The sequence below is a fragment of the Mus caroli genome, unplaced genomic scaffold, assembly GCF_978045245.1.
Source record: "Mus caroli unplaced genomic scaffold, Mus_caroli_1 scaffold_12, whole genome shotgun sequence".
Taxonomy (NCBI): Eukaryota; Metazoa; Chordata; class Mammalia; order Rodentia; family Muridae; genus Mus; species Mus caroli.
In genome coordinates, this window is record NW_028227267.1 from 112937080 (window position 1) to 112961344 (window position 24265).

General features: G+C 36.6%; 1 protein-coding gene across 1 annotated transcript in view; it reads left to right on the forward strand.

Annotated features, from left to right (window-relative positions):
- The window catches only part of Gpc5 (glypican 5), a 1376768-nt gene that overhangs the window by 682825 nt on the left and 669678 nt on the right, over window positions 1-24265 (forward strand). Inside the window, exon 7 of the mRNA XM_021182017.2 lies at window positions 8490-8649. Within this exon, the coding sequence (XP_021037676.1) occupies window positions 8490-8649 (160 nt within the window). The remainder of the gene's footprint in view (window positions 1-8489; window positions 8650-24265) is intronic.

Here is a 24265-nt window from a genome sequence, read left to right on the forward strand (position 1 = left end):
ATGGATGTGTGGTCATGTGCAGTGCCCTGTGAAGGAGTGTGGTGCTTTAGAGTGGATAAACTGCTTTCCCAAGCATTTTTATTCATCAGAATAAAATGAGTTTTAATAGGCTTAAGTGATTTGCCTAAGGCACACAATTAATGTGTGGCTGGCACTCAAAGCCATGTCCTTTCTTCTGTTCTAATTGTTCTATAAATATGTATGTATCGGTTGAATTTCTACCATCCCTGATAAGGAATAAGTTAAAATCTTAAAACTTAATCATCTCAGCTTTGGGCAGGCTGGGATGGCAAAGCTAAGGCACCCTGAGCAGTAGATGCCGGGCTTTATGCTATGTGGGATCCCATTTTTCCAAAGAGGATTGGTGCAGAGGATGAGGCACATCTTACAACGTTAATGAGGACAAAGTTAAACAGCCACCTCTAGGTGCTTACACTGTGCTAAAAGTTTACACCATATAACCTAAACAACACCCACTTGCAAATAAAAAGCTTTATTTTACAGAGTCACATAGTATAGGGCCAGAACAATAATGGTAAATGTATTTGTTACTTTGCGTTTAAAAACATCCACACAACATGTCTTCCTCAGGGTATGGTATTTATGTTGAATGTGACAGAAATGGAGATATAGTTTTGGCATCCATCTGTCCTCATAATCTGACGGATTTTCATATGTCACACTGAATGTATAGATATGCGCTATTATGTTTCTTTATATATATGTTGATCAGTTATATCTCCAACACCTGGGAAATGAGCAAATTAAAGCCAGATTAGATTCTGTTCAAGGCAGGTTTGTTGGAAGCAGCACTGGAGAGTTCACTGGGCCCAAGGACCAAGGGGCCATGTGGAAAGGAGGAGAGTAGAAAGAAATCTGTCTTTGCTTGCGGGAAGGGAGACTGATTTCCAAAGGTTGCCTCAAGTGGGGAGGGGATGTAAAATGGTACTTGTGGATGAGGATCGTCTTTTAGGGATTGAAGAAAGACAAATGGAGAGAGCAGGCCTTCTGTGGAAGACTAGGGAAGGGGGAAGCCAGGCTTGCCATGATAACCACCAAGGCTAAACTAATGTTTTCTTTCTACTCCAGAAACAACAAACAAACAAAGTAACAGAATCAATCTCAAAACTATTTCAACATATTTTAATGAAAAGAATTGTATTGGCTAACTTAAAAATGTAATGAGAACACTGCCCTATTTTCTGCTTGTAGGAACAAACACAAAGAACACAAACATTTAAGAAATACACCTTCAATTTCAAATGTTTAGTTAAACAAATTCATAGAAATCTTCAGGGACTTAGCAGTGAGCTTATTTAAAACTACTTCTTAAAAAGAAAGACAAAGACAATAATTTAGCAAAGTGCTAAGATTTGCCTTTGGTGATGTGCTGCCTTTTTCTAGTTTTCTGATAGTTTTATTTGTTTTAATTTTATCTTATAGCACATTTTAAAATGCTTTTTTGGAATTAAAGCATGTATGGATCCTTTCTTTTTTTGTTTGTTTGTTTTTATTTTTTTAATTAGGTATTTATTTCATTTATATTTCCAATGCTATCCCAAAAGTCCCCCACACCCTCCCCCACCCACTCCCACTTCTTGGCCCTGGTGTTCCCCTGTACTGGGGCATATAAAGTTTGCTAGACCAAGGGGCCTCTCTTCCCAATGATGGCTGACTAGGCCATCTTCTGCTACATATGCAGCTAGAGTCAAGAGCTCCGGGGTACTGGTTAGTTCATATTGTTGTTCCATCTATAGGGTTGCAGACCCCTCCAGCTCCTTGGGTACTTTCTCCAGCTCCTCCATTGGGGGCCCTGTGTTCCATCCAATAGATGACTGTGAGCAGTATGGATCCTTTCTAAGACCAGCACCTTTTTCTTTAGTGAAGACAGTTTATCTTAGAAAATATTCATTATATATCATATCAGCAATTAGTGCTATTGGCTGGATAAGTGAACCAATTTTGCCACCATTAAGAATGGAGCCGTTTATTCTAGAACTTCCTCCAAATGATGATGTCTGAGGAAAAATGACAAAAATTCACTAAATCTAAATTGATACACAGGGCATTAGTGACGAGATATACATAATGAAGTACTCCTAGAGAAATAATATTATTTATCAATATTATTATGAATTTCCCATAATAGCTACATATGACAAGCCCTTCAGTCATGATGATGAACAGGCAGAAAGTTAAATCCTGACTTCACCTCTGATAAATGGACTATTTATGAAGCCTTTATGACATGGCCTTAAAATGTGGATTCAATAGCAATTAATGGCTTAGTGTTTTGCTGTGTTTTTGTTAAGAAAAATCACAGAAATATATGTAGGATTGATAGGAGTTATTTGACCTTAAAGACTAGATTCTCTATGATGAGTTACAGAACAGGGAAGACCATCTTTCCCATGGAAAGGAGTGTAAGAAGTGAGAGAAAAACAACATGAATATATTTCCTGAGAATAGTCGCACTGCTCTGAGGCAGACAGTGGTCTGAATAACTGCAGTTAGAATTCTTTCAAATGAATGCAGTCCAAAGCAGTACATTCCATGGACCTTGACTGGCAAGCCACAGTTTACCTTTAACATTGCCCTCATTTCTAGTTTATACCAAGTGATTGAGGACAGTCAATTTGCTTATGTAAATTTGAAAAATGCTAGGTGAATCCCAAGGAGACAAGATTGCTTCTTGTGGAATTTCTAGCAAACTTTAATTTGAACAAATCAAGAAGGGCCATACTATAAAACTGCAAAGCAGTTCACCCTTTCTTCTTCCTTTTAAATAAATCACATGAAAGTGCTTTAAGAGTAAGATAAAATATGACACAGTAAAAGTATTGACTTGGAGAAAATAGCGTTGTGCTAATGAATGAAAAGCAATGTCCTTTGCAGTGTGGGATGAGGTAAGACAAGTGTCATGAAATGTGTATAGAGACAGCTGATCTCATGGTACAGTAGTAATCTTTGTTTCTTCTTGCTGGTTAGAGACAAACTAGTGAGTACAATGGCTGTAGATAACAACCAAATTGTATTCTATTGAGAAGTTAGGGCATAATCTGTTGGGGGTTCCCTACAAGAAGCTAAGGACATGTGATTTTTAACCGATTGTTTCTGTGTAGTGGATTCTTTTCATCTCTGTGATAAAGTACCTGACATAAACAATTAAAAGAAATAAAGAATGGTTTTGCTCACAGTTTTAGAGGTTTGCATTAGGAAAGGGATATACGAAAGAGAACATCTCATCATGAAAAAGAGCAAACAAAGCAGAAACTAAACAGGAAGGAGCTGTGACAGAGTACAGCTACCAAAGCACTCCCTCTGACTAGAACCCTTCATGGTAGTTCTTGTTCTTTTGTGGTCTGCTCAGATTCACCAAGTCTGAGCCCGCATGATCTAGAAGTACATCCCCAGGCAGTCATGTCTGTGCTGTCCTAACATCTCAGGCTCTTCCCAATCCGGTCAAGGTGACATTCACATTCCATCAAGTGAATAGACATGGGTATGCATTGCCCTGTTTTGAATAAAACCAACTGATTAAGCAAATTATACTTTTAGAAATTAAATATATAAAATATATTCTCCATGCTTAGGAAAAGAAGAAAATAATCATATCTGCAAGTGGGGCTTGGTTGGGAATGGTCAGTGGAGTGAGAGATACTGGGGCATCTTTGGGGGACCATGGATTACCATCATAGAAGTAGTAGCATTTTCTAATACATGAGACATGGAAGATAAGAGGATTACAGAAAAATGGAGAAAATGAAAACATATATAATGTGGAACTATGATAACTTATATCTAAGTTTTCAAACAGGGTCACCATATTCAAAAGAATATGCTACAGCAATATATATGTGTGTGTACATATATGTACATATATATTTATATGTGTGTACAATATTTGTATATATACATTTGTGTGTATATATATACACACACCTATATGTATATATAAATATATGCATATATGCAAATACATATATACAGATGTAAAATAAATATACACTATATATGTGTGTGTACATATACATAAACATGCTCAAGCACATACATATATATGTATTATGTATATTTAACATATAATATATATGTATATATTTATATGTAAAGTATGAATATGTGAATATATTAAATTTGATAGAATGCAAATGACCATACATTTAGCAGTTCAAGGTAGCATCTATTTGTTAGCTCATAACCCAGCATCAGTACTGAGCTCATGTTTTCACGTGGCTGAAATCAAGTGACTGGCCACATCTGAGTTGTTTTAGAGGGCATGAGGAGTAATCCATTCCAGGGAACAGGAGGAATCAAAGGACTGATAACCCAGTTTCCCACTGAGGATCACTCACTCCTTTCATAGTTCTTAGAGGACTTACATCATCAATTCTCTGTCATGGGACTCTTAGTGACCTTGACTAAAACCAGATTTTTTAAAATTTCATATACTGTGATTTCCTGTATCCAGCTTCCCACTCAAGATTCTGATGTCTGTCCCTTGTAACAGCCAGAGGAGAAAAAAAAAAAAAAAGCTTATCTTTAAAAATACTGATTTGATTCTAGTAATTACACCCAGAATGCTTGCATAAACCCTGAATTATCTGATAAATGATTTAGTGTATTCACACAAGCCCTGAAAATGTCAGGTGTCAGTTCTGAAAATGTTACCAGCTGTACATGTAACTTTTATTCTCCTTAAATTATTGTCCTAGTGGAGGCTTGCTGCCTCTTACCTAGGTCTAGTCCTGCAAGCTTCTAGCCTTCACACAAGCTAATCTCACCCTAGGATGCTTTCAGCCGCTGAGACTTGCTGCTGAAGAAACTCATCCCTTTTAGTTTGTTCTGGACTTTAGCTGGCTGGTTCAACTCAGCTGTTTTCATTGAAACTCCTCTCCAAGCTGAGGATTCAACATGGCTGCTCTCTCAGCCTGAGTTGCTGCTCTGCTTGGCCCCAAACTAACTCTGGCAATCTGTTCTAATCTTCTGACTCCTTCTCATTCTCTGGCTCACTCTGTCTTTTTCTGTGTCTAGATTGTTCTCTCTTCGACCTGTCTCTGTAAAACTTTCCTGGTAAAACTTTCTCCTTTCTCTCTCTGCCCTGCTCTCTCTTTTTGTAGCTTGGCTTTCCTATTCTGTCAATTCTTTCTCTGGTTCGTCACTCTGTCTGCCACTCAATTGGGCCTTTCTTTCATGGTTCCTTCCTTCTACAAAGTTTTCCTTCTTTGTTTGGGATTAAAGGTGTGAATCAAGAGAATTTCTATATTCCAGCCAGAGGAATTGAAGGTGTGTACTAAGAACTAAGTCACACCACAACTAGAAACAAGTATTTTCAGTAAATAACACAATCTTGGGGTTCACGGTGTGATCAAATATACTCAAACAATCAAATTCCCAGTTCTAGGGAGTAAAGTGGCAAGTCCTAGGATCTCTTTCCACATCTGCCCAGCACAAATGATCTAAAAGAAATTATAGCTTTATATGATAGTGTTTCTTAAAATTTTGAATTTATCTGTATATTTCCTCAACTGATGCTAAAGTTAGGAACAAACATAGAAAACATCACAAGTGATGTCCCATATTATTTTATCACTCACCATCTTTGAATGCAGACCAGGAATATGAAGAAAATTCTGAGTGCTTGTGGGAACACTTGAAAAAGAGAAAGAGTCTTCTGACCTCAGTTTTTTCAAAACATGGAATCATTCTTGGAATGTGTTTTTGTGCTCCTCTCAAGTGTAGTGGATAGGAGTGAGTCTACCTCAGATTATTCGTTATTGCTTGCTGCTGTTATTCAACTAAATGTTTATATGCCTCTATGGAAAACATTTTTGGCACATGTTGTTTGTGCTTCTGAATGTGTATACCTTATAATTATGGGAACTTTACTTCTGTAATTGTTCTTAACCCTCAGAGTATAAATTGCTGGGCATAACATAGTTGTTGTATGAGTCTTTATTATGCCTCATTTATAGGCTTCATTCCCCCAGGTCCCACTTTATCTAGAGCAGTAACAGCTCTCAATCAAATAATCATTTTTCTGACAATTAACATTTTTAATCACTTTCAACTCAAACTTTTTTTTTCCCAATAGCATTGTTTTACAGAGACCATCCTTCTGTTTGTGGTTTTGAAATCAAATTCCTAGGGTGGAATCACGGAAATTTATGTTTTGTTGTTCATAAGATTTTTGGCTGTGCTCTGGCCTGGATCCCAGTAAAACACTAGAAGAATTCTTAGGAAAATAAAGTGGATATGGGAAAAAGTTAGCAAAGAATGTGAGTGTCCAAAAAAGGAAGCAAGACCTCATCAGATCATGGTTTTTGCTATAGCTGTTATACAAGTCTTCTTCGTAATTGGATTCATTGTTAGATAATTGTTTGTACTAATCTTGTGGGTTTAAATAACATTCTAATAGACTATGTAATAAAGTAGATCATAGTAATCAGATGCATTCATTTTTAATGATTTCATCGTTATTTTCAAATTAATTTGTTTTTATGTTTTATTCTTAAAATGACAATGGCACACAGATATCTTGTAATTATTTTAGAAGCAAGGAAGCTGAATTAGTTACTCAAGGAATTCACTCATACCCATGTTTTCTAGCAAAGTATGTTAATATGAGGATTCATATCTCAGTATCTTGGATATCAACAGCCCAAGCCCCTTAAAGTTATGCTGGCTACTTGCTAAGTACACAGTTGAATAACAAACGATAAGGCCTCTAAAATAAAATTGCTTCTCTTTACCTCTTCACAGTTGAGTTTGTAATGGATGGATGGATATCCATGTTTCACCATTGTAACTGTAACGACCCCATTCCCCCAACACTAGGAACAAGCACAGATACCAACCTCTTAGCTCTGTCAAAGAAGTTTCACTGATGGACATCACTTGATTCATTATAATTTGAAATTATTCTTTTAAATTTAACTCTAGTGACATGTTCTTTGAGAACTGCTAACAGGCAAGAAGAATATTTTTTTTATGTTATTGTCACTGTTTTCATATGTTTTAGTTAGAAAAATAGAAATTGAAAAAAAAGCTATAATGTTTTGAATGTGTGACCTGTTAGTTTTTAATTGTGAACTTTATGAGCTGCCAAGTCCAGTTGCATGATAAAAGTATTCTTAATGGACAGCATCATATTTGTTGCAACTTATTTTATTCTTCATGCTCCCTCAGTAGGAGATGCTGTCATTTGCATGACTATGTAACTGTCAGCTTAGTACCTCTTCTTGTGCATTAATACCACTTCTTAGGAAACTACTGAAATCCCATTCCTCATATGCAAAGAATCATAATTTAAATGCCCATTAAGTGGACAACAGAGGGAAACTGCCTTCATGGCATCTGTGTTCTTTCTGCTTATGATTAGTCACATGTGCCCCTTAAATTACCTTAGAGAAGGAAATGTCACATCTAGGACACTTATCAATGAGTGAACTATTCTTTTGTTTATATCATCATGTTATTGGAAATAAGTCCCAGCATTTCATATATTATCAAAAATATTAATAGCATTCCTAGTCTGTAAGGGAAATAGCTCTTACATTTACATTGCTTGTAAGGGCAAGTGCAATTCATGGCAACTAAGAGCTATGAAGTTAAACATAACGAAACACAATTTGCAGGAATGTAAGTCAGACTTTAAATCTATCCTGTACCAGAAACATTGGATCATATACTTAATCTAAAGAATGCCAAAAGATTATACACGTGTGTCTTTAAAAATACTAGGCTTTATAAATAGTCTGAAGTGACTGTGTATGAAGAAACTGTGGGTTGTCAGTTTTTAAACTGGTACAAGATTCTCAGCCAAAATTTCACAGTGATGTCTGTATTTTATAACAATGTAATTGACTGTGGTTAGACATCGCTTACTCAGAACTATAGTGTCATTCAGTCAAAGCACCTAGAAGCACACAGCCTGAATTTGTTTCCTAAAGCCTCACTTTAGAGTTAGTAGGTGGAATATTGCTCTTTCCAGATACCAGATTTTGTCTGTCTTTTTTTTAATGTTCCAGATGTTATTTTAAATGTTTTAATTTTTTTCTTTAGGCAGAAAGTTCTATCTGTCCAAAAAGTAATCTATGAAAAAGTCTAGTAGTTTGGACAGACACAGGTATTGAACCTTTTGACATTCTTAAGTATATGGTGCAATGTATATGGTACCAGACAGATTTAAAGTCCACTTACATTCCTGCAAATCATTTTTTTTTAACTTCTCAGTTCTTAGTTCTCATGAATTTCATTTACCCTTACAAGCCAAGTAAATGGAATAGCCATTTTACTTACAGAAAAGAAATGCTATTAACATTTCTAATAATATAGGAAAGTTGGGATTGATTTGATGTGATTTGGTAGCTACGCTTAACTGGTGAATCCATTTAAGATAATCATTCTAATTTCTGAATTTCTGACTAAAATCTTTAAGAAAATGTTCATGTATTATGTATAAACATATTTTTGTTGTCTGTCTTCAGTTGTTACGGGGTAGATCACCCAAGCCCAACAAGTGGGAGCTCCTTCAGCCAGGCAGTGGTGGCGGCATGCTTGAGCAATCTAGTGGAGATTGTGATGATGAAGATGGCTGTGGAGGATCAGGAAGTGGAGAAGTGAAGAGGACCCTGAAGATCACAAACTGTGAGTGCAAGCATCGAGCGCTACTTTCAAATGGCTGGTTTTGGAATATCAGTTAGGAAACTGTTATTATGAACGTAACCACACAATTGTCGTGTACTCCAAAGCAGATAGGACAAAATGGCAAGGAAGTGAGCCTGTTTGTGACTGTGTAGAGCCTCCATCCCTGGGTTTTCATTTATTCTGCACTAGTGGGCTTAGGTAGAAATGATGCTTATGTGTAAAGAACTGATGAGTCATGAGGACATTTGAGAATTACAAAGTTTTAAAGAAACACAATCTTTAGGTCATCTCATTCAATGTGTACTGATGAATAATGTGAACAAGGTGAATAAGTACCACTCAATAACCAATCGTGCAAGTTTATAGATTTATGTCACAAATTAAGTTCTTTTGGCTGTTTGGTCATTTTGTTTTGTTTTGTTTTGTTTTGTTTTGTTTTGTTTTGTTTTGTTTTGTTTTGTTTTGCTTTGCTTTGCTTTGCTTTGCTTTGCTTTGCTTTGCTTTGCTTTGCTTTGTTTTGTTTTGTTTTGTTTTGTTTTGTTTTGTTTTTCAAGACATGGTTTCTCTGTATAGCCCTGGCTGTCCTGTAACTCACTCTGTAGACCAGGCTGGCTTTGAACTCAGAAATCTGCCTGCCTCTGCCTCCCAAGCACTGGAATTAAAGGTGTGCATCACCACTGCCTGGTACAAATTAAGTATTTACTATATTAAGGTGTTTTTGTTGTTGTTGTTGTTATCATCAAACTGGATTCATCTTATATGAATATTCAGTTTTATTAGTTACTTGAGAGGTTCATATGTGTTTTGGTCATGTTCACCCTCCTGCACTAATTCCTCCTCAACCTCATGAATTTTCCCTTTTGAAAAATCTCACCTAATGTTAACTTTCTTTTTGACTGTATGGATTATAAACAGCAATACTAAATAAAAGAGAATTTATCTAGGACACTGAACTGTGTTGAGTCCCCCATGCCATTATGAAAGGCTAAGAAGGATGGACTCCCAACAAGGAAAAGGAGAGAGGAAGAAACACTTCTCTCCAAGCAAGCTATGAGAGAGAAAATGGATTTCTCTGAGATAGGATGGTGACTAGTCAAAACCAAGAAACGAAACAGCCAGGCAGTGGTGGCACATGCCTTTAATCCCAGTACTTGGGAGGCAGAGGCAGGCGGATTTCTGAGTTTGAGGCCAGCCTGGTCTACAAAGTCAGTTTCAGGACAGCCAGAGCTACACAGAGAAACCCTGTCTCGAAAAAAAAAAACAAAACAAAACAAAAACAAAAACAAAAAACAGAGGCTTTTGAAGCTTCGGACCTTGAAAGCTTCTCTCTCCAGATCAGCTAGTAATCCATAATTAAAGCAAAACCTCACAAAATGCTCGCTGGGGAGCCTAAGGAAGGGGCTCAGTCTCTGTTGTCACAATTCTATTTTTCATATTTTGCTTTCACTTTTGTTCTTATAATGCCTACAGTTTTTAAAATATAGATTTCTATATAATTAAAAAAAATAAACAGTTTCTGACATGTTTAAGTAGTCATTTGAAGAAAAGATATATCTCCCAGGGCTGATGAGTTGGCTCAATATGTAAAATGTCTACCGTATAAACACGAGGGAGGACTGACCTAAATTGGAATCATTAATCAATACCTAAAGACTCAGGTGCCATGGCTGGTGTCTCTAATCCCATCTCAGGAAAGATGGAGAGGAGGGATTCCTGAAACTCAATGGGCATAAACTCTAGTGGAGAGCAATAAAGAATATCACCTAGCCCCCCCTTTCTCCCCCCACACACATATACCACACATCACATGTATGCATGCACACATACAAGCATATGCATACATGTATACCTATACCCAGAAAAGATCCAAAGAAAAGCAACTACCAAGTCGTGTTGCAATTTGTTATTTCTATAGATAGATCTATAGTCTCCAATGTCATGTACCTTTATATACTCATGGGCAGCATAATGAAAGTGATCAACTGAGAACAAAATGCTAAAGTTAACGTGGCCCAAGCACATGCTCTGATTCTACCAAGGCAGAAGCTGATGTGATCTTTCTGAATCTTGTAGCCTCAGATCCACTTTGGCCTGAAACCCCATACTGCGCACAAGAATGCCTTCTACCGTACAAATCCTCTGGTGGGAGAAAAATATTCAGCAACAATGCTACAAAGATTAAAATCTCAGCTCATTCATTTAAAATCTTGTTTTATTAGTAAAATATATTGATTAAATAGCTGAAAACCAATAGTGATGCAAAATATAAAACAATTTGCACCAAGAAATGGGTTTTCTTTTTAGATGTAGTAACTGATTTTCAATGAAACAAAAAGCTATGCAGTTTCCACTATATGTAGACCACTTCCTTCTTCTATTGGCTGAATTATGGACATGTGTTTTTCTACTTGGTATGAATGTTTCTTTTTACATTTATTTTTTTAGAGGGATAAATACATAAAAATAAAATAAAACATTTTCAGTAGTAAAACAATTTTTACTCAAATTAATTGTTTTTCTTCTATATTTAGGAATTATGACAGAGTGATATACAATTCAAAATCAATTATTTCTATATAGTTTCTATATATAATTATTTAAATATATGTGTAACTAATAAACAATGGATACATTCTCTAATTAGCTGTTTTAATATTAGCAGGATTCTAAGTTATCAAAATATGTACTAGGAAGGAATAATGTAAACAAAAACAGAAGTAAAATTATGAGCTGAAGTGAATTAATTTGAAATTCCCTCCACATATATGTTTGTCTATATGTTTGCACACATACATTCAATATTGGAATTTTATGGCATTCTTTCACATTCTAGATTTATTTTCAATCTCAAGAACTTGGCATAGATAAAATTTGTGTTGTTTTATGGGAGAAATAGATCCAGTGAAAGATATTCAAGCATTGTTTTCTCATCAAACAGGGTGTCAGGGGGGCAGGAGTGAGCTTTTCCTGCAAAACCTTGTTTTCCATTACTGCTGAAATGGCCAGGTTGTCGTAAGAAAGGCTCCATCAAAATCAGGGAGACTGGGATACAGATGATTGTCAGCAACTCCAAGCAAACAGTGAACATAGCCTCCTCTGTTTGCTTCAGCTGGGCTGCTCGCCGCTTCTAAGCGTTTATAGTAGTTGTCTATCAATTTTTAATAAATGGGTAGGAAGTCACCGTGGATAGCCTGCTGAAATGAAGAAGGCCGAGGGTTCTTTGCAGTGTGGGCTGCACTTCTTGGTTTTTATAGCTTCGCAATATTCTGTTTTACAGCTTTGGGCTAGTTTGCTCCATTGGTCAAAAGGTAAAGGCAGCTGTAGCAGTCTCAAGAGCTGGACAATACTGTGTTCTAGAAAAGTTTATGAGCTGTTGCTTTGCTAAGAATTTGCATGCGTTGTTATTTGCTCTTTATTTTTGATGTTTACTCTTAGCTAGAAACTTCGTGGTTTCTTTGTAATCTCAAAAAGTCTAATTAAAAATAATGTAGTTTATATATATATATATATATATATATATATATATGTGTGTGTGTGTGTGTGTGTGTGTGTGTACATATATGCAAAATACATAAATGGGAAATTTTAGCAGGAAATGATTTACAATTTAGGCATGTGAGAGCCGGTGCCCGTGGACAACCACTGGAGGTAGAGTTACAGGGAGTTGTGAGCCATCTGACATGGTGCTGTGAACCAAATGTGTCCTCTGTTCAAGAAGAAGAAGTGCCCATATTCTTTGCAGCTTACCTTTCTCTCCAGCCTCAGCACTGTCACATTTTACAAAGTACTTCCCTTTGAAGTCATGCGTGTGGATGCTTATTAAATATAAACTTAAGGATTATTTATGAGAAAGAGCTGTCTATGATGCATAATTTTCAGACCTAGGGAATGAAAATATTTTCTTGTTTCAGCAGAATGGTATTGAAATATCTCACATCACAGTAAAGTTATCTATATTTGAGTGATTTACATATATTTGGATATACATTGAGAATCTCAAATTGTAAGAATAGCATTTTTAATCTTCCCTTTTTTTGCTTCACTCTATCCACCTACATCTGATGTCCTTCTACATGAAGAACTGAGGTAGGATACCCATGTCGATTAACAGAATTCAGTTCTTCCTTCCTTCCTTCCTTCCTTCCTTCCTTCCTTCCTTCCTTCCTTCCTTCCTTCCTTTCTTCTTTCTTTCTTTCTTTCTTTCTTTCTTTCTTTCTTTCTTTCTTTCTTTCTTTCTTTCTTTCTTTCTTTCTTTCTTTCTTTCTTCCTTCCTTCCTTCCTTCCTTCCTTCCTTCTTTCCTTCCTTTCTCTCTCTCTCTCTCTCTCTCTCTCTCTCTCTCTCTCTCTCTCTCTTTCTTTCTTTCTCCATCTAGGACAAACTTCATATCATTAAAATCAATATCCTTCAACATCTAGACTGTCTTCTTAATCTCTAATACTGGTATGGTATGCCAGTGTGCAATTGACAATGGTTATAGGAAAACTATGGCCCTTGTAATTTTGAAACACATTGAAGCTATTATATGATTCACATTTGATAACAATGAGCAAGTTCATTTTAATAAGTTGACTCACAGTAATAGGAGCACACAAAATGAATGTGATCATGAGTTCATTTAGATATGAGACATTAGAAAACATAGATTTTTACATTTTCAAATTCCTCTATGTCAATAAGCTGCAATATTTATTAATTTTCTTATACAATATACCACATTTAGCAGAGTGGTTTTTAAATTTTTATTCCCATTGGGGGGGAAAACCCTGTAAATGGCTTCAGTGACTGTTCAGTCTGTGTGTCAGTGGTATTTCTGAGTGGCCATGTTAGATAGAATCCTTGGTTACCTGTCATAATAGGAGTACACACTGAGTGGGAACATTCATAATATCAAGGCAGCCTTTGGGTCCTTGAGCTTTCCTGAGTGTTCTGTTCAGCCATCCAGTGCATTTCTATAAAAAGTATCTGTTTTCTATACGAATAGAGCCATTGTTTATATTGTCTTTGACTCCTCACATAGAATCCTTATGTCAGTCTCTAACAAATGAGTCTATATGATGGTGCCAAGATGACCTTGGAAGAGACTCACCTCCACATACACAATGAAATAAAATGGACCCTTTGTTACTTAATGAAGAAAAGACACCAATTTATTTGATGATGGAGGGTTGTGGAGTAAGTGAAAATTCTTGGTTTTCTTGTATCTAGTTTCACATAAATTAGCATTGCTTCAGGATATAAGCTCCTGGTGAACAATGGAGAGTACTCAGAGAATATGACTTTAGGTTGTTTTGTTTTGTTTTGCTTTGCTTTGTTTATTCCAGAGCTGTGAGAACTTCAAACTTAGCTTGTTGTAAAAAGATAAATAAATAACTGCCTGTAATTTTCCATTGTAATTTCTCAGGCTTTGAACAAAGATCAAGGGTCATTTTTCATTATAGACCTAATGATTATTCCTCTTTCTATTCTAGGTCTTTTAAGGTAGCTTGTCCATATACGATTTGAATATCATTAAGATAGTTCCAAATATATTAGAATATTTATATTGTTTCTTCTAAAATTAAAATGTTACTAAACTTGTTTAAACAAAATGAAATAGTTCTGCCTTGTAAAGGGTTAAAATAGTAGGTAGTAACTTACTGAAAAAAATAAGAAAAAATATAGTGTGAATAATTAAATTGCTTATCATGTATTTATTTCATTAGAACAAAAGTAAACCTCTTCTTGATGTTTCTTAAGTTCATTTTTTGAGGCACAGTAAAAGTAACCTTGAGTAATGAATGTATATTTTGATATACATAGCAATAGTGCTTAATTTTGGGTCAGATGAAAACATTGCATGATAAATATTTCTAATTTTTATAAAGAGATTATTTTTTCCAATTAAAATTCCTTTAAAATTATATTCTAGTGCTACTTTCATTCTACTGGTAAAAATTATACAGAAGATACATCTAAGTTAAATAGATTTTATATGTGATCACTATAAATATTATTCTGATTGTAAGATTTCATTTTGGTTCATAAATTATTGATATTCATCCTGAATACTAGCTATTTATTTACAAGATTGATATGAAACATAATATGGATACTTAATGAATCATATAAAAACATCTTTTACCCTCTTGAAAAGTTATGTATTGTATCCATCGGTTTAAATAATAAAATTGAAATGCACTGTCCTTGAATGCCTAAGTGATAATTTTCATTGTGCTGGTTTTGACTATTGTTAAATTTCCAAGGTGAATTGTAAAGACATTAATTAAAATGTTAGAAAGCCTGATAGCATGTATCTCAAATCAGACAGAAATTCAACAATATCTCAAAATAAACCTATACCAAATCAGAATATATAAAATAAAGAGTTCAGGCTTTCAAATAGGATACTACTGAGCATATTTGTAAGAACAATGAAGGGCATGAAAATTAAAATTCAAGAGAATATCACTAGATGAATTTTATCTTGACTTGATTCAGCTCATGTAGTTATTGAAAAAGGAAGGAAGGAAGGAAGGAAGAGAGGGAGTAAGAAAAAAGGAAGGAAGGAACCTGTATTATATCGTCATTTTATTTCACATAAACAACAAGATACAAATTTGCAACATTTTCTTCTCTTAAGGAACTTGGTGAACTACACAATGTTACATCAAGTTAGTTATTTAATCAACTCCTTAGGAACTCCTTTTTAATATAACTATGTGGTAAGGGTAGCATGAACTATTTACCAAATAATTAAATACTCACTAATCAGAACTGATTATAAAATTAAACAGAATAAATCTCAAATATATCTCTCAAATAACAAACTTATGAAACTTCCTGCTAAAGAGGAAAGCATTGTTGCTTGAAGTCCATGCTCACCGTTTGAGAAACAAATACAACTTTGTGTATTGTAGTCCTCCAGATCTCCAGAACTCTTACCTGTTAAAATAAAAGTAATTTAAAAATCCTATCAATGTTTGCAGAATGTTCTTTCTAAGAGAGCTTCATGAACAACAGCATCAGGAGATATTACAATTGAGCTGACAATCATGGATCATCCTATACTGTCTCAGTTTGCTTTGGGGAATTGTGTTTACTGGCAAATACTAAAAGAGAGCCATGTCTATCTTGGCTCTTCAACATATTAACTTCTTTGTCCTCTTAATATAAGAATACTTTCTTCATGAAATATGACTTGTGGCATACCAGTAGAAATAGTCTGTTTATTAACTCAGTGGTTTTTGATGAACAATGAGTATCACATTAAATGCCAATAGAGATAAATAAAAATTTATGTGTGCTCAGAAAAAATGGTCTATGAAAGGAAAAGGTCACTCTGAAGAAAACTTATTATTTGGCTGCAATAGTTACAGGTGAAATGGCTTTGCGTGGGTAAATTAATGATTTGGCTCCAACAGGTAATGATTGGCTCTGCACCTGTCAGGAGCAGAGCATGCATTCATAAGGAAACAATTGAAGAAACATTGTAAGGCTGAGAGTCTGTAGACGTTGTACAAAGGGTTGTAATAAAACCCGTGAACGTTTGATTTAAAAGGAGAAACAAAGAGGTTTCTCTGTGATTTTGTGTGGTTTTGCAGGACTTTGGCAGCAGTGCAGTGAACTGATTAGGAGCATAAATAAAAAATGTGCAATAAGATAAAGTATGTCTTTAGTAGGACATTTACCTCCTACTTTGTCCATAGTTATGCTGTGCCTGGATTGCCATAAAAGATGAGCTACTTTACTATCCAAGCCATATCATTTTGAAAACAGAGTCACCAGATCTATAGAGTTAAAATAGGACCCACCCTTCCCCATACCCAGCCACTGAAAGACAATACAGAATAAAATAGTAAAAGTGTTTTGTGCTTCGATGAATTTACACCAGAGAAAGATTTAATCATACTGAAATTACAGCAATTACATAAAGATGGAGATAGATGTGGGAATATATATTTATATATTCCCACTTCTATGCCAATCCCTATCTATCTATCTATCTCTCTATCTATCTATGACTTTATATCTACCTTCTCCCATGGTCCCAGAAATAACCTTAGAGATCAATTATGAGTTTCCTCTGAAAGTGTCTCCATTCATACATAGTTTACTGAGAGTTTGTTTCTAAGCACCCACATACTACAATTTACAATTGCTTGTAACTGCAGTTTCAGGGAACTTGAAATGCTCTGGTCTCCACAAGCATCTATATTCACATAGTACACATAAATCTATGAAGGTCCACATACATATAAAATAAATAAGTCTTTATAGAAATTTGGGGATTTAGACGAAGTCTTTAGATATTTGGAAACACATTTCCTTGGGTAATATAAGAACAGTACTTCTATGCACTCTCTGATAAGTGGATATGAGCCCCAAAGCTCCAAATAACCAGAATACAATTCACAGACCTCATTAAGCTCAAGAAGAAGGAAGGCCAAAGTGTGGGTGCTTCAGTCCTTTTTAGAAGAACAAAAATACACACAAATATGGAGATAAAGTGTAGAGCAGAGACTAAAGGAAAGGCCACCCAGAGAAGGTACCATCTGAGGATTCAACCCCTATATAGTTACCAAAGCCAGATACTATTGTTGATGCCAAGAAGTGCTTGCTGAAAGGAGCCTGATATAGCTGTCTCCCGAGAGGCCCTGCCAAAGCCTTACAAATACAGAGGCAGATGTTAGCAGCCAACCATTGGATTTAACGCAGGATCCCTAATAGAGGAGTTAGAGAAGGGACTGAAGAAGTTGAAGGGGTTTGCAACCCCATAGGAAGAACAACAATATCAACCAACCAGACCCCCAGAACTCCCAGAGACTAAGCCATCAACGAAGGAGTACATATGGCTCCAGCTGCATATGTAGTAGAGGATGGCCTTGTCATGCACCAGTGGAAGGAGAGGTCCTTGGTCCTATGAAGGCTTGATAGATGCCTCAGTGTAGGGGAATTGAGGGCAGGGAAGTCAGAAGTCGGAGTGGGTGGGTGGGTGGAGGAACACCCTCATAGAAGCAGGGGGAGGGAGGATGTGATAGGGTGTGTCCAGGAGGGAGGGAAACTGGGAGAGGGGATAACATTTGAAATGTCAATTTTAAAAATATCCCATTAAAATTTAAAAAAATAGTACTTCTAGGAGTCCCAAGTTAGTTCTGAAAACATGCATTGTTATAAAAGCCTCCATTTTGCCCATGAACACATATGCTCGCATGGGCAAACACACACATAAACACACACACACACACACACACACACACACACACACACCAATACCTTTTATTCTGCAGTTAATTGTCACCTCAGAAGCTTACTGCCTCCATCTGCTAACATGAGCCTAGCCCTAGAAGCTTCTAGACTCAGTACAATCTTGTCTAAGCCTAGAATGCTGTTAACCTCATAGACCTGCTGACTAAGCTCACCCTTTCCTAGTTCTTTCAGGTTTCTGGTTGGCTTTTCAACTTAGTTGTTCTGGCTTGAAGGCCTCTCAAAAGCTTAGTGATTCAATCTGGCTTCTCTCAGTTTTTTCCTGAATTGCTCTGCTGGGCCCCATGCTAATTTTGACACTAAGTTCTAATCTAGCTCCTTCTCTTTCTCTGGTTCACTATGTCTTCACTTGTATCTGGCTTGTTATCTCTGTAGAACTGTTTCAGTAAAACTGTCTCCTTTCTCTCTCTGCATTGCTCTGTCAATTACCTTCCTTTTCTTCTCTCTTCTGGTGAGAGGTGGGAATATTCTATTTTGTCAAATCTCTGATTCGTCAGTTTCTCTGCCACTCAATTTGACATTATTTTCAAACATGGCTCCTTTCTGCTACAAATTAACTTTACCTTCATTGTTTGAGAGTAAAGATGTGTACTAAGGGTGAGTCTGTATCCAGCCAGGTGGAAAGATGTGTGTGTACTAAGGGTGAGTCTGTATCCAGCCAGGTGGAAAGATGTGTATGTACTAAGGGTGAGTCTGTATCCAGCCAGGTGGATTAAGGTTGTGTTCTAAGGAATGAGCCATACCAAAACTAGAAACAGTTCTTTCCAGTAGATAACAATCTCAGAGTTCACAGTTTGATCAAATATTCTGCAACACACACACATTCAATACACATACATACACATACACACACACTCATATACACTTATGTACACAAACACACACATATACACTTACAAACACATCTACTCACACATGCTCATACACTCATACTCACAGACACACACAAAACCACACATACTCACACACATTCACACACACACTAACACACACTCACACACAAAAATACACAGACACACACACTCACAATACCCCCACAGGCATAGACACATGAACACTCATATTACACACACACACACAAACACTCACATTCATACACAGACAAACACGCTCACACATGCACTCATACCCTAACACACAAACACTCACATTCACACACACACATACCCACATTCATACCCTTATACTTTGTGATGCCTATAGCCTTGAAGCTCTTGATGTAGAGACCTCTACCTTTAAGCTATGAGATTAACAAATGCCTTTGCTTTAGGCATACTTACGCTCCTGTGTTTCATCACAGTAACAGAAAGGAGACTATGAGAGTCAGCTACATAACTCCTGGGGAATGAAGAGGAGATCCTGAATTTGTCTGCTCATTGAATCTGTTTTTAAGATGATGAAAATTTTTGCTCCCTGATTTCTTCAGAAGGTGACTCTTCTACACAGTTTTGAATGATATCAAGAAAACAATTTGGACACATTTGTAAATTTAAGAGTAAAGATGGTTTCATACTTTCCAAAGTATAGCTTGTTTTCTTCATTTTCTTTGTATTATTCTTGAAGTCCGTACTCCTCTTTTCTGTACTTTTAACAGCTTGGGTATCACTGTTACAAACATGAAATCAGACATGTTTACAGAAGTTCTTTTATTGGTAAGTGGTATCTTATGGCCACAAGCTGTATACTGGAGATAGAAATTAATTACTGAGTAATAATGTAAGTAGACAAATATATATTAATCACTTCTTTTATTGTACAACAAATATACTGAAATGTCAGAATAATTATAACACTATAGAAAGTATATACACCTAATAGTATTACTAACAGTAACTATTTATATTCTTTCCCCAATTGATGGTTATGATATACATAATTGACTGATATAGACAGAGGTGTAGATATTAAGTTCACAGCATATATAACCTAACTTTTATTTATTCTCTACTAGTCATATATTTCTCAGCACTAGTTAGTCAAGGTCTTAATCGGTCTCTACTTCATTCCTATCATGACAGAACACCTAATTAGTTCTCCCATGGTTACAAGGCCTCTTGCCCTTTATAATCAAAAACTAATTTTGCTGACTACAAGCATGCTGGTTCCCATTTCCTCTTCTTGCATTTCTTATGTAAGAGTGTGTGGCTGGGAAGCTGGATGGTGATGGATAGCCTCAATATCCCTTCCTGTGCCGAGGTTTGTCCTGCCTTTGATGTGCAGATCTTACTCTTATGCTGGTAGCTCAAGCTTACATTCTCAGGTGCCTTAGTGTACTTATTCAATTTCTCCTGTTAAATATTTTCTCAGAGGCTTCTTGTCGACAGTTTGACTTTCAATAATATGTTCTCTACTCTTTACTTTTTTTGTTCAGTAAGAGCTACTACATATTTGTTGAATTTCTCTTGCTTAGTTTTAATATTTTCCCAAATCCTTTTAATCTACTTTCAAACTAAAGAACTCTTCCCCTACAGTTATGTTCAGTGTTAAAATTAAGCTCATTGCCATCTGTTTTGTCCCATTGCACGATTGCTGAGGTACCTTTGTGTTTTCATCCATTTTATACAATTTTATTTATTTTTAAATCAATCCTTTTGACTATATTTCTGGTTTTATTGGATATTTTATTTATTTGCATTTCAAATGTTATCCCCTTTCCCGGTTTACCTTCCAGACCCCCCCCCATTTCATCCTCCCTCCCCCTGCTTCTATGAGGATGCCATTTCTTATGAGTTGTACCCAGCTCAAAAGACAGCCCTCACTTGTAAAACAGGTCAGGGAATATTTAGATGTCTTTGACAATATAATAATTTACAATTTCAAGCTTTCTAAGAATGCGCTGTATGAAAAAGTTCAAGAACTCAGAGAAGTTTAAAGCCATCTTAGTCATGAAAACAGAGCCACTGACAACTGGTGAATCTCACCATCACTTTTTGTTTGTTTCTTTCTTTACCATTCTTGTGGGCTATTTTGTAAATTGCCTTTTTTGGCTCTTTTTAACTCTTATTTTGAATCAAAATTTCTTATTTCATATACAATATTAGATGCATATGCACAGCAGATTAAGCATATGAATAAGGTAATATATGTTTTTGTTTATAGGGTTATTTTTCTAAAGATATACACGGCCTTCATAGTTTTTAGATGTTCAATGTCTAGGAGAGAAAGATGTGCTAAGTAGTTGTGAAATTATAACAAAAGGGAGAATGTGAGGCAGTAATGATAAGTGGTAGAAGTAATCAATTCTAGATTGTTTTTACCCCTTATGAATAGATAGCATTTTGAAATTAATGAGTTAGATTTTAATAGAGGATCATAAATACATGGGAAGTGGAATTAAATCACTTCCAACTAGAACATTTACAAAAGAAAAATTCTTCAAATACTACTATGAATTTAGTGCAACACAATCTTCATGCAAGTCCTGGGACGTGTCTCTTCTGGACAGGATGAGAGATGTGGCTGGGGAATTAGGCAGAAGTTTCTTTTATCTTTTTCTTTATAAATTTTATTCAATTTTTTTTACACTCCAGATTTTTATCCCCCTCCTGGTCTGCCCTCTGACTGTTCCACATTCCATACCTTCTCACGCCCCCCCCCCCCAGTATCCACCCCCACCCCTACCCCAACAACTTCTTCACTCCCTAGGGCCTCCAGTCTCTTAAGGGTAAGATGCATTTTCTCTGACTGAACCCAGATCCAGAAGGTCTCTGCTGTATATGTTGGGGGCTTCATATCTTCTGGTGTATGATGCCTGATTGGTGGTCCAAGAAGTTTCTATAATGTACAAGAATATATAGAAAGTACTGCTTCATAGATTCAGCTTTATTCTGGAAGAAATAATGGATTTACTCAACTGTAAAAGAAGTCCAGTATTCAAGGCAGAAGGCACAAATAATGTGAGAAGTTCTGCTGATGTGTAGGCAATAAATGGATGAGTTGAAAATGAAACATTAACTTTCCTCTTGATGCAATTTTAAAATTTTCTCTTATTTTTCAGTTAATAGATGGCTAGTTTCCGTCTTCCAAACCCAGAAACTGGAGAGTTATTCTGTGATCTTCTTCAGCCTATATTCTCTATATTAAATAAGATCCCCTGCTTTTACTGCCTAACCAGTGTGTGTGTGTATGTGTGTATGTGTGTGTGTGTGTGTGTGTGTAAGAGAGAGAGAGAGAGAGAGAGAGAGAGAGAGAGAGAATATCCCGCCTATTTTTACCTCTACTTTGCTAGTTCACAGCTTCAATTTCTCTGCCCTGAAACACATGGTAAATATCATTATGCTTCTCAGTTGTGTACTGAGCACTCCTTCCTCCTTCACTCCCAGTGATACTTTTATTTCAAATGGAGAGTCCGGTTTTATTCTGAGTCCAGAGTCTTCAAACTACCTTTTAACCTTATCAGCAGATAACAGCTGTATAAGAAAGAGCCTGGTATATGGTGTCTGGGTTTGGTGGTTGTTTATTGCATATACCAACAAGATTTTGCTGACAGGACCATGATATAGCTGTCTTCTGTGAGGCTATGCCAGTGCTGGCAAATACAGAAGTGGATGCTCACAGTCATCTATTGGATGGATCCTTCCCAATGGAGAAGCTAGAGAAAGTACCCAAGGAGCTGAAGGGGTCTGCAGAACTATAGGAGAAACAACAATATGAACTAACCAGTACCCCCAGAGCTCATGTCTCTGGCTGCATATGTGGCAGAGGATGGCCTAGTCAGCCATCAGTGGGAGGGGTGGCCCTTGGTCTTGCGAAGATTCTAGGCCCCAGTATAAGGGAATGCCAGGGCCAGGAAGTGGGAGTGGGTGGATTGGGGAGCAGGGGGTTGGGGGAAAGGGACAGGGGATTTTTGGAGAGGAAACTAGGAAAGTGGATAACATTTGAAATGTAAATGAAAAAACATCTAATAAAAATAAATAAATAAATAAATAAATAAATCTAAAAGCCTTAGGGGGAAAAAAAAAGGCTGATTTAGTTTCAGCCTGAGCACAGTTGAAGGACAAGTATTAATTACCAGTCCTATAAGGAAGTTAGTTTTAGAACTTGTAGGCATTCAGGTGCTTTTCATCTTCAGACATGAGCCCAGTAGAGCTGTCCTATTAGAGGTTCTGCCAGCACCTGACTAAGGCAGGTGCAGACTCAGCCAGCCATTGCATTCCAATGGAAGAGAGAGGGAAGGACTGAAGGAGCTGAATGGGGTTGCAACCCCATAGGAAGAAAACCAGTATAAACTGACAGGACCCCTCAGAGCTCCCAGGGACTAAACCACCAACCAAAGAGTGGAGCCATGGGTGGGTCCATTTCTCCTGCTACGTATATAGCTGCGGACTGCTTAATCTGGCATCAATGGACAGGGAGGAGCTTGGTCCTGTTGCTTGTTGCCCCAGCAAAGGGGGATACTAGAGGGTCTAGGCAGGAGCAGGTAAGTGGGTAGGGGAGTTGCTCTTAGAGGTATAGGGAAGGGGGATAGGATGGGATGGGAGTTTGTGGAGGGGAGCCTGAGAAGGGGGACAACAGGACAACATGTGAAATGTAAATACATAAAATATTCAATGAACGTATTTGTTTTATTGCTACATGAAAAATATATGTATATGTTTGAAATAGGCACAAAAAGGCCTACACTGAGCTGATTAATATTAATATTACGTCCCTTGTTTACTATACGGCCAATTTTGGAGGTGAAACATTTAAAATTTATCATTTGTGAATTTCAAGAATAGCATGAAAGATTTGTTTACCAGAACTACTATTCTGAAATTTTTGACAGAACTGCTGAATTGTATGTCTATGTTTTATGTACTGCATGTTATTGTGTTACATGGGGGATCCTCACACAAGTATAGAGTGTATGATGAGCACACTCGTCTGTATGCACCCACCTTCTCTGGTTTGGGAAACTTAACATGGCCTGGCTTTTTTATTATATGGACTCATTTAAAATTGTATCAGGGAAGAGTTTGGGCGCACTCACCAGAGACACCCTGTCAAATCACCACAAGAGTCCTCTTAGTCTTGTGATATTTATGTTCTTATTTTACTGCCCCAAGCAATGCATTCTTGTTTGAATTGGTTCTAACTGTACTAACCACTGAGTTCCCAAAGTCTATGGGATCTGAAAATTATATTGTCTACATTATTTTTTCAAGATAATCTATTATTTTTACGTCCTAAATGGAGATTGAAAGAGTACAGAAATCTGTCCTGTTTCTAGCTGCAGTTGCCTTCGGTGAAGAGAAGAATCTTTCGCCTAGGGAGAGGGGGAACTTCTTCACCTTCTCCTTATGCTGCAAATACTACCTAGTGCAAACTTCCTGTCCTCCCACTAGGGAAGGAGTCATTTTTACTTCTGATATAGCTTTCTGGATTTCTCTC